This window comes from Marmota marmota, unplaced genomic scaffold (assembly GCF_001458135.2).
Source record: "Marmota marmota marmota unplaced genomic scaffold, marMar, whole genome shotgun sequence".
Lineage (NCBI taxonomy): Eukaryota > Metazoa > Chordata > Mammalia > Rodentia > Sciuridae > Marmota > Marmota marmota.
Window position 1 is genome coordinate 6,280,443 of NW_025999926.1, and position 10,983 is coordinate 6,291,425.

Here is a 10,983-nt window from a genome sequence, read left to right on the forward strand (position 1 = left end):
TTAAGAGTGGGTTAATAACCTGATAGGATTATTGGGAGGTGGTCAAAACTGAATTCAGGTAGGGCCTCATTGTAGAAAGTGGGTCCCTGGGGATGTGTCCTGGGGGACTCTAGCTTGTCCTTGGCTCCTTCCTCTCTCTACTTCGGGGCTGCCATGAGGTGAACAGCTTTCCTAGGCCATGCCCTTCCGCCATGTTGTATCTGCCTCACCACAGCTAAGCCCTGAAACCAACCATCCCTAGACTGAAACCTCCGAAATCCTGAGCCAAAATACATCTTCCCTCCTCTACATTGATTTTCTCAGGTATTTTACCCCAGTGCCAAAAAGCTAACTAACACAGGGATCAAAATGAGGCACACCACGTGCAGCCCACGACAGACATAGTACGGTAGAGCACGTCACAGGGTTTAACAGAAGATACAGCCTTCTCTTTTCCTTTTAGGAACTTTACAAAATATAAAAATCATAATTTTTCAATGTTGGTCAAACACAATAATCAAGAGAAAAAAACTCCTGTTGAAGTTGTTTGTGTTCCTAGATCTTTTGTAAAGAGCAGCTTCCAGGTCAAGCTGCCCTTGGGGACACATTTGAGTTTTGGGGGCCACATTCTTTTGCTTCATGATGCCACTAGAGCTGATGGTTTTGTATTTCCCCAAACTCTGCCAAAACCTAAGCTTTTCTTTGGCTTTTTCCTGTCATCTCTCTACAAGTATCATCGCCCCAGTTCTCTGCTTTGCCACGCAGGGCAAATGAATCAGCAGTTTGCTTCTGAATACAGATGTTAAAGCCGTGAAAGACTTCTCTCTTTCCCCCTACCCCATTAACCCTCCCGTGTCTGCCTCTTAGGGAAAGACTGTGGAGTTGGAGCCTCTAAGATCTGGGATGCTGGGGTGGGGTGTAGCTCAGTGGCAGACTGTGTGTTTAACATGTTCAGGGCCCTGGGTTCAGTCCCTGGCACCAAAACAGAAAACAAGATCTTGGAGGCTGAAAGCTCAAGACTGGGAGCTTGGCCTCCAGGCCCCAGAGGTAAAAAAAACCCTTAAGACACAGCTTTAAAGTAAACCAGGTCAGAACCGTAGTAGCCTGGCTGGTCAGACTTTGTGTGACCACCTCTGCTCCCCAGGGTATGTGTGTAACATCTGGGCAGAGTAACTTCGCTCTGGGATAAGGCCAGAGTGTGAGATCCAAGCTGGTAGGCACCAGCCAGAGTCAGGGGAAGGGAGAGCACTTGCCAATTCATCTATAAATTGATTTATAGATGTCTTTATTGTAAGCTGATAATTACTGGTGTCATTTTCTTGTCTTTTCTTTTTCAATTTTCTTTCCCCTTGTCTTTCTTTTTTCTTTTTTTTTATTGATTAAAAAATGACAGCAGAATGCATTACAATTCTTATCACACATAGATACCACAATTTTTCATATCTCTGTTTGTATATAAAGTATGTTGACCCCGGTGTCATTTTCTAACAAGCTTGGTTTGGTTCATTCTAGCAAGTGTTTCAATTGCCTGAGAGCATCTGGGGATCATCACTGGGCAGAGTGACTGCTGCAGAGAGATTTGGAAAGTCATGGTGTATCATTCAGAATACACTCAAGAATAGGTCCACAGTACTCTGAAAAGCACTTTAAATTAAGTGCAAATTATCAAGGACACAAATAATAATAAATGCTGGCGAGGATGTGGGAGAAAGGTACACTCATGTTGTTGGTGGGACTGGGAAATCAGTGCAACACCTCTGGAAAGCAGCGTGAAGACTCACCCCCACCACCACCACCATCAAAATGGGAATGGAACCACTATATAACCCAGCTATCCCTCTCCTTGATATTTATCCAACAGAACTAAAATCAGCCTCCTACAGAGATACATGCATTCTAATGTCTGTAGCAGCACAACTCACCGTAGCTATGTTATGGAACCTGCCCCTATGCCCATCAATAGATGAATGGATTAAGAAAATATGATGTATATACCCAATGCAGTTTTATTCAGCCATAAAGAAGAATGAACTTATGGCATTTGCTGTGAATGGGTGGAGCTGGAGAACATTGTGCTAAGTGAAATAAACCAGTCTCAGAAAGTCAAGGGTGCAATATTTTCTCTCATATGCAAAAGCTAGAGCAAAATAAGGGGGAAATGGGGACAGGAATCACAAAAACATAGGGAAGATCAGTGGAGTAGAGGAAGAGAGAGAGGGAGGGAGGATGAGAAAAGGGAGGAAATGCAGAATGAATTTAACAAAATCCCTTATGTGCACATACAAATACCACAAGGAATCCACCTTTATGTATATCTATAAAGTACCAATCAAAAATAAATAAAGCGAAAGGAAGAGTAAAAGGAAGACCAGCAGGCAGAGGAAGGAGACTAGGGGAGGGAAGAGGGGAGGAGAAGGGACCACTGGGGGCTGGAATGGAGTGAATCATGTTCCACACATATGACTTTGTCAAAAGGAACCCAACTATATGTGTAACCAAAGTGCACTAATATACAAAAAATATAAGTGTAAAAACAAAAAATAATGTTTGTTAAAAAAGCTATTATTGCAAGGAATATAAGTCTGCCAGTTATTAACTTGTACCAACTAACCTTGTCCTAACATTTTGTCAGGCAGGAGACAAAGAACACAGCTGAGTTTTTTCATTTTCTACTAAATACCCAGTGATCGATTAATGATGTCTTGCTTTTTAAGTTCACAAAATTCATTGTTTTTTAAAAAAGAAGTAATCAAAATTTTTGAACCCCCATTAGATTGTCCTACTATGATGAAGAGTTTATCTTGGCCTCTTTTATTGTAAGAGTATTAAACTTGGATAGTCTCTTATCAGTATTTGAGCATCCATAATATCCTGTGGCTCTGCCAAATTAAAATAAAACAAATTTACAGACACAGTGTTTCTAAACTGAGTAAGTTTCTGGACCCTAAATAGAGAATATGACTATAAATGTATCACATTGATACAATGTTTTGTAGCAGGAAAGATCACAGTGGAAGAGACCAGGGGTTAGCAGAGGTTGGGTTCTGGCCCATTTTTTTTTTAAGTAGAACATTGGGCAGGATTTGTAGGGGGAATATTTATTGCCCAGGAAACTGCAAAGCCAGAAAGGAGCAAAAGTATTCAGGAACTGGGTTTCAAGACACAAAAAAAGCACATGTGCGAATGGCGTGAGCATCTGGGTGGGCGAGAGCCGGACACTTCACAGGGTCAGCAGGGGCAGGTTTTAAGGCAAGGACACTTCCACCTGCAGTATCAGATCACTGAGCCAGTTGTTTCAGTCAGGTTTATCCCTGTTCTGATCAAAGGACCCAACAAAAACAATTTTAGAGAAGGACAAGTTTATTTGGGTGCTTATTCAGAGGTCTCAGTCCATAGACGGCTGGCCCCATTGCTCTGTGCTGGAAAGGTGTGGAAAGGTGTGGTGGAGAGAAGTGACTCAGGACATAGCCACCAGCAAGCAGAGAGAGAGACTCCCCTCACCCTGGGACAAAATATATGCCCAAAGCCACGCCCCCATGACCCCTCCTCTAGCCACACCCTGCCTGCAGTCACCACTCAGTTCATCCCTACCAGGGATTGATGCGTTGATTAGGTTAAGACTCTCAACCCAGTCATTTCACCTCCAAGCCTTCTTGCATTGTCTCACACGTGAGCTTCTGGGGGACACCTCACATCCAAAATATAACACCTGTTAACACAGCATCAGGGCAAAATTAGAACAAAGTAAGTGTTGCTTCTTCGAGTTGTCACTTAATGCCTTCTGCAAGCAACACCTAAGTGGGGAAAACAGGGATTTCGCCATATGATCGAATTCACCAATCCTGCCTCACAATAAGGACGCACTGGGTCAAGAAGGAAATGACACATGTCAATTTTTGTTGCAGTTTGGACCGGGGTGGGGAGGCTTTGTCTGGTCTCTTGTGTGTACGTCTCAGTTGCCCCCTTGTTACTCAGAGGGCAGTGGTGTGGCAGTTGAGAGAAGGACTCTGCTTAGCACACTGTTGACCTCGCCTCTCTGGGAGGTCTTCCTCAACCATCCATCTGGAATAACACCTACCTCGTGGAGTCCTGAGGACTAATTAGTTAAACATGTGCAGCCTTAGAATGGTCCCAGCACATAATAGGCATTCACAGAGGCTACCAGTTGGTGTCACTACCCCCTTCAACCAAGAACGGGGCTGCACACCATCCCCAGCCTCCAAATTGACAACAGAAATGGTGGCTGGTTGATGGCCTATTGATGGTGGACCCCATGGTCATGCTCATTTCTATCGGGTTTGGGACCCTTCCATGGACGTATAGAACTGGCAGCTGGAGATCAGCAGTGCACAGGGACTAAAGCTGGGTTTCCAAATCACCTGTTTCCAAGTGCCAAAATCTCTCCTTTGTTTTCCTCTTTACCAACTTTCCCATCAAATGGGTTCATAGTTAATGAATTCCAAGATGGGAGTGTCTGTCCAAACATAGACAGCATAGGTGGTGCATGCTGAGCACAGCCTTTGCACAAGCTGTAGATGAAAACACATAAAGAGAGTCATTGCAAGGAACTGGCTCACACAATTGGAGAAGCTAATCCCAACATCTGCATCACCACGCTGGAGGCCCAGGAGAGCCGAGGCAGCTCCAGTCTGAAAGCTGCAGGACTCGCGACCCAAGGAAAGCATGTGTCAAGTCTAGTCTGAAGGAGAGAAAGACCAGCTCTGCTCAAACAGTCAGGCAGGAGGAGGCCCCTCGGCAGAACACTACCAGCAGCTGCTGTCTGCCCAGCTAGTCCTTCCCTAATCATCTACCTCCTTAGCTCAGGAACTGCCCCCTAATGCTTGACCTCTGCCCATCTTTACCAGGGGACCGGTTCTTTTCCAGGAAAATCCTTAGTGTTAGACAGTTCTGAGCTCCCAGCTGGCTTTGGATCCAAAGCTGCACTCTCCAGGAGTGAATTCAAAACGCGCCCTGAAACCACCTGTGTTCAGCCATCAACACCACCATCTGGAGATTGAACCAGTTGAAGTTCCACATCCCTCACCAGGAGAGGCCTACCAACCGACGTCACTGGTTTTCTCTGCCTGAGGGAAACTGGATGTTTCTCCAGCCATAATTCAACTCCAACCCACAGACACTTTGAAAAATATTAGGAGGCTCAGAAGTACCACTCCTAGAAGTCTTTGAAACGGAAGGAATGACACATCACACGGGCATCGGCACCTCTGAGTCATGCCACAAGTTGTGGGGCAGCGGTGAGCCAGGAAGAGAGTAGATTAATCCACTGAGGCGGATTGACTGGGTGGTAACTGAAGGCAGGTAGGGTGTGGCTGGAGGAGGTGGGTCACTGGGGTGTGCCTTGGGGTTTCCTCTTTTTTCCTGGTGAGCAGAGCTCTCTCTGCTTCCTGATGCCATGTCCTGAGCTGCTTTGCTCCGCCATGATGCTCTGCCTCACCTTGGGCCCGGAGCCATGGAGTCAGCCATCCATGGTCTCAGACCTCGGAAACCGTGAGCCCCAAATCAAGTTTTCTTCCTCTGTGTTGTTCTTGACTGGCCTTTTGGTCACAGTGATGAAAAAGCTGAGAAAACAGACTAAATGCCTATGGTTCCTTAACCTCTCTTTCAAGGGTGCCATTGGGGTTCACCCAACTCTGTCACACTCAGAGGCATTCACAAGGACAGGGAGGGGAAGATGACAAAGAGTGATCTTTACTATTATCTCAGGGCTCAAAATCCCACTAAAAATATTTCCGATATTTGGTAAAAGAGTTTCCCTACAGTGGATGTGGCTGGGTCTTGTTCTGTAGTCCATCCTTCAGTGGATATTTCTTTATGTTCTTTTGTAGGTAGTCAAGTGGTTTCAACCTCAGATCTCTAGCAAGAGCCACGAAGAAGAAAACAGTCTAAAGAAAGAGAGGGGTTTTCTGTGACATCCAGAAAACATCCCTGTGCTCCCCACAAGCAGGAGAAATGAAGCCTCTCATCAATGTACACGGACCCGCCAACGACAGCACCAGGAACAATTCAGACTGTCCTCACGTGGTGCTGCCAGAGGAGGTGTTCTTCACCATCTCCATCGTGGGGGTTTTGGAGAACCTGCTGGTCCTTCTGGCCGTGATCAGGAATAAGAACCTCCAGTCCCCCATGTACCTCTTCATCTGCAGCTTGGCCGTTTCCGACATGCTGGGCAGCCTGTATAAGATCTTGGAAAACATCTTGATCATGTTCAGGAACACGGGGTACCTCGAGCCACGCGGCACTTTCGAAACCACCGCGGACGACATCATCGACTCCCTGTTCGTCCTCTCCCTGCTCGGCTCCATCTCCAGCCTGTCCGTCATCGCGGCCGACCGCTACCTCACCATCTTCCACGCCCTGCAGTACCACAGCATCATGACCATGCGCCGCACCGTGGTCATCCTGGGGGTCGTCTGGACCTTCTGCACGGGGAGCGGCATCACCATGGTCATCTTCTCCCACCACGTCCCCACGGTGCTCACCTTCGCCTCCCTGTTCCCCCTGATGCTGCTCTTCATCCTGGGCCTCTACGTGCACATGTTCCTGCTGGCCCGCTCCCACGCCAGGAAGATCTCCAGGCTTCCCAGGACCAACATGAAGGGGGCCCTCACGCTGACCATTCTGCTGGGAGTCTTCATCTTCTGTTGGGCGCCCTTTGTCCTCCACATCCTCTTAATGACATTCTGCCCAAACAACCCCTACTGTGCCTGCTACATGTCTCTCTTCCAGGTGAACGGCATGCTGATCATGTGCAACGCGGTCATCGACCCCCTCATCTACGCCTTCCGGAGCCCAGAGCTCAGGCATGCCTTCAAAAACATGCTCTTCTGCAGCAGGTGCCAGTGGAAGTGCTGATCCCTGATTTTAGGATATCCATGAGGATTATCCTATTAGGACAGAACGACAGAACAAATTATATAACAACAAATTATATAACAGGCACAAATTATATAACTAGAAAATTACACACTAAAATAAAGGTTAGAATGCAAAAGCACACACAGCAATACAAATGTGAGGGCTTTGGGCCATAAAACAAAAACTCTTTCATGTCTGGATATCTAAAAATCCAGTTTGTCTAAGCTGAGGACCATTGCAACTGAACTCTAGAAGTTCAAGAACTTACCTGGGCAAGTGTGTTGGTCTGCTTTCTATTACTGTGACAAACAGTATGAGATTAATCAGCTTAAAAAGAGGAAAGGCTTATTTTAGAGGAAATGTTCATGATCCGTTGGTTCCAGTGCTTTGGGCCTGTGGTGAAACAACATATCATGCCAGGAAATAAGAAGAAAGACAGAAAGAGACCAGCACCTCACAGTGCCCTTTAGGACAAAATCTCAATGACCTCAAAACTCCCTCTAGGGGCTATCTCTTAAAGGTTCCACCACCACATAATGGCATCAAACTAGGAACCCAACCTTTCACAGGTAGGCTTCTGAGGGCCACATATCCAAACAGCAGCAGCATTCACTCAGGGCAGAAAGTTTAGTGTCTTTGTAAGCCAAAGGTGCCCAATAATTGCTGTGGCTGAATTTGCTTATCTCCCACAGCCATTCAGAATCCCACCCTGCCTCCCACTCCTCCGCCTGCCTGATATATTGTAAGCCACTTCAAATCTTGGAAGCAGCCAGAGTCTCAATTATAAATGTCAAATAACTCAACTGTATTTCCAATAATAAGAGTATCTATTTTACCTAGGAATCTTCTTTGCTTGCTTGGTATCCCACTGGCCCTAAAAATCTATTCCTGGTTAAATCTCCTCATTCATTAGAAGCAACATTTCAAAGGAGGAAATAAAAATGTAATCTACTTAATCCTATGCCGGAATACATAAAATTTAGGATTTGAAGAAGGCATGTCCAAATTTTGTGTGCTTGTCCAAATGTAAGATAAAGGCAACAGGTCCCAGTATGTATTTTGTGAAATAAAGAGACAGAAAGATAGAGGGGGGTATTGTTATGGTTTAGATGTGGTTCCCCCCCCCCGCCCCCTGCAGAAGCTAATATGTGAGACAATGCAAGAAGGTTCAGAGGAGAAATGATTGGGTTACATCTTTAACCTCATCAGTGAACTAATCCCTGATGGGATTAACTGAGTGTTAGCTAGAGGTGGGTGGGGTGTGCTGGAGGAGGTGGGAATTGGGGTGTGGCTTTGGGGTGTACATTTTGTATCTGGTGAGTGGAGTCTCTCTGAGCTGCTTCCCCCTGGCACCCTCTCAGCCATGATGTTCTGCCTCATCTCAAGCCCCAGGAATGCACCTGGCCTTCTGGGGACTGCGACCTCTGAAACTGTGAGCCCCCAAACAAACTTTTCCTCTCCTACAAGGGTTCTGGTCAGTCCTTTAGTCACAGCAGCAACAAGGCTGACTAAAACAAGGATCCTGCCTTTGAACTACGGCTAAACCAAGAGCAAAACAATGACTCAAGCAACTGGCTCTTTCTAGAGATGGAAGCCAAAGATCTGATGAAAAGAATGTTACCTTCCCCACCGATGAGTCTGGCAGGAGGATCCAATCACCAGAAAATCTCATCCTACTGTCAGCCACAGAAAAGATGCCCCATGTTGAACAGCGGCATCCCAAGGAGGAATTAAGGAAGCATAAGTTCACCCGTTTTTTAACAGTGAAAGAGAAAGCTTCCAGAAGCACAGACTGGATGAGGAGCCATTGCTGTTGGAGAGTAACCAACTGAGGAGAGAGGGAGGGGACAGCTTAGGGGAGGGCGGGCTTAGGTGCAGGAGCCTGGAGGGACGGACAGTGTCCACAGGAGCAGGCAACCCTTGGCCCTCTCAGAAAGACCCAGCCCTGCCATTCAGTTGAGCAAGGAAGTAAGTGTCCAGAGACAGAAAAAAAAAAAAAAAAAAGAAGCAGGCAGACCCAGGACTGCAGTCCTAGGGACTTACTAGGGACTCAGCTTGTGGGACAGAAGGAGGACCCCGCACAGCAGGCCAGAGGCTTTTCTCTAAAACAGGTCCGACATCCGTTAAGGATCAGTCTTCTAACATTAGCCTGAGTTTATTAATGTATATAAAACTACATGTAAGTATTTTCCACACTCAATTTAAAGCACAGCCCTGGGAGTCACATTTCAGTGCTGTTTCTACCCCTGAGAGAACCACACAGAGCACTTATCCCCTGGGATTAAACTGAATGTTCCCAGGGAGAGGGACCTGGTCTGAGGCCGCACAGCTCTGGGACACCACAGAGGCGAGGGACAACTCAGCACCGTCAGGAATGCTCCAGCCACGTGGCCTGTAGGGCTGTACTCCTGGTAAGAGCTTTGCTGGTCCCTGTGCCTCCCAGGCTCGCGGCTGTCACCACTTACGAATGTGGTCTGAGGAGAACCCCTGGGAGCTCCTCCAGCTCCCACTGCCCTCCCTATGCTGTGTCTACAGGAAGCAAAATGGAGAAGGCTGTCCAGACAGCAAGAGGTACCAGCACCAGAGAGAGGCCTTTCACTGCTTGGTGGCTCTGCTCAATCCAGAGCAGGGACTTGGACCTCTCAGCACATGCATAATTCACAACAAAGACAGCCCGAGCGGCACATATTCGTGTGTGGGGAGGGTCAGTAGGGATCCAGGATTTCCCTCGACGAGGACTTCAATTCTTTTCAGCAGCCTGTTAAATCTTTAAACGCTTGGCAGATGCCCTGAGTACGTGCTCAGTTTGCTGATGAGCTAGCCTGGGATCTCAGCCTGGCTTCCACTTGGCCTTCTAAGAAGGGGAGCGGAGTCGTGGGTGGGACGCGTGTCTCTTCTTGTTCGGAGACAGGCCCAGGTGCTTTTCCTGCACCAGCTTCTCGGAGGAGAAGGAAGTGCAAAGTGGGAGGTGGCAGCCGGGCGGCAGCCAGATGCCAGCCTTAGCCGACATCTCCAAGTCCTGGGCAAAGGCTCGAGGTCCGGCTTCCTCTATACAAAATCGAGGTTGCCCAGAACCTGCCTCTTCTGTTGACTCTAAGGATGGACCTCAGAGTCAACTGCCGGTGTAAACACTGGGTACGTGCCAGGTGCTTCTCTTGACGTCCTCAAACAAGGCTCCATCCAAACACACTCCAACTGGAGGCCCTTTCCATCCTTCTGGCAAAGGACCTCAAAGCTAGGTCTCCATCTCCAGGACCCCGGTCATCTGCACAGCCCCCTCCCTGAGGAGCAGGGAGGACCGGGGTCCTCAAGAATCCTGCCGTGCCCTAGGGTTCAGAGCGGGACTCTCAACATTCTGATTATTTTCAAGACACATATTTTGTGTTGTTTGTTTTGATTCTTTAAATGGGGAACCCTGTTTATAAAAGAGACCCTGTGAAGTCTGTCCCATCCACAAGTCCCCGTCTGTCCTTGCCCTCTCCACAGGCAAGGATATTTGTGTCTTTTCTATCCTTCCAGACTCTTCATGCACATGGAGAAAAATATTGATATTTATTCTTACCGTACTGCTTTTTACTCAAAACACATTCTTCACCTTGTTTTCCCACTTCCCAGCCACTTTGGAGGCTGTTCTCCTGCTCCTTTGTGGTGCCGTAATACCCTTTGGTAGAAATAAATGTGCCGCAGTTCATTTAACTATTAATGGTCTTTCAAACAAAATGCTTTGAACAAATAATCCACAAGCATCCAATGCAAATGATTCCTAAGCACGTGAAAACTCACACATCTCTTATGATAAGAAAGATGCTAATTCAAATGACCTTGCAATCCCATTTTTCTCCTATCAGACAGCCAGAACTGTAAGGTTATTTACTGCACTGCCCCCAGGAAGCCGCTGCAGAAGACCAGTGCCCTTGGTGTTGCTAGAAGTGCAAACTGGCCCAATCCCTAAAGCAGGACATGCTGATGTCTACAGTTACAAAAAACACAAACACATGCCCTGGGAATTGGCATTACCCTTTTGGAATTCATGCTCCAAATGTGAAATAGATAAAACAGGTGATATAGATGTCAATGATGGTTCATGCCACATGGAAACAACCCGAATACCCATCACATGTTTTCTGA

General features: G+C 47.0%; 1 protein-coding gene across 1 annotated transcript; it reads left to right on the top strand.

The window, feature by feature from the left end:
* The first annotated feature begins 5,833 nt into the window (after positions 1-5,833).
* Positions 5,834-7,816, top strand: Mc2r (melanocortin 2 receptor). The gene has a single exon (XM_015503993.2). It carries the CDS (start codon positions 5,950-5,952, stop codon positions 6,850-6,852), a length of 903 nt encoding a protein of 300 aa, XP_015359479.1. The 5' UTR covers positions 5,834-5,949; the 3' UTR covers positions 6,853-7,816.
* The last annotated feature ends 3,167 nt before the right edge of the window (positions 7,817-10,983 follow it).

What these genes read in the sequence shown, in the direction of transcription:
- Mc2r (XM_015503993.2), top strand. Translation starts at nt 5,950, where the DNA reads ATGAAGCCTCTCATCAATGTACACGGACCCGCCAACGACAGCACCAGG.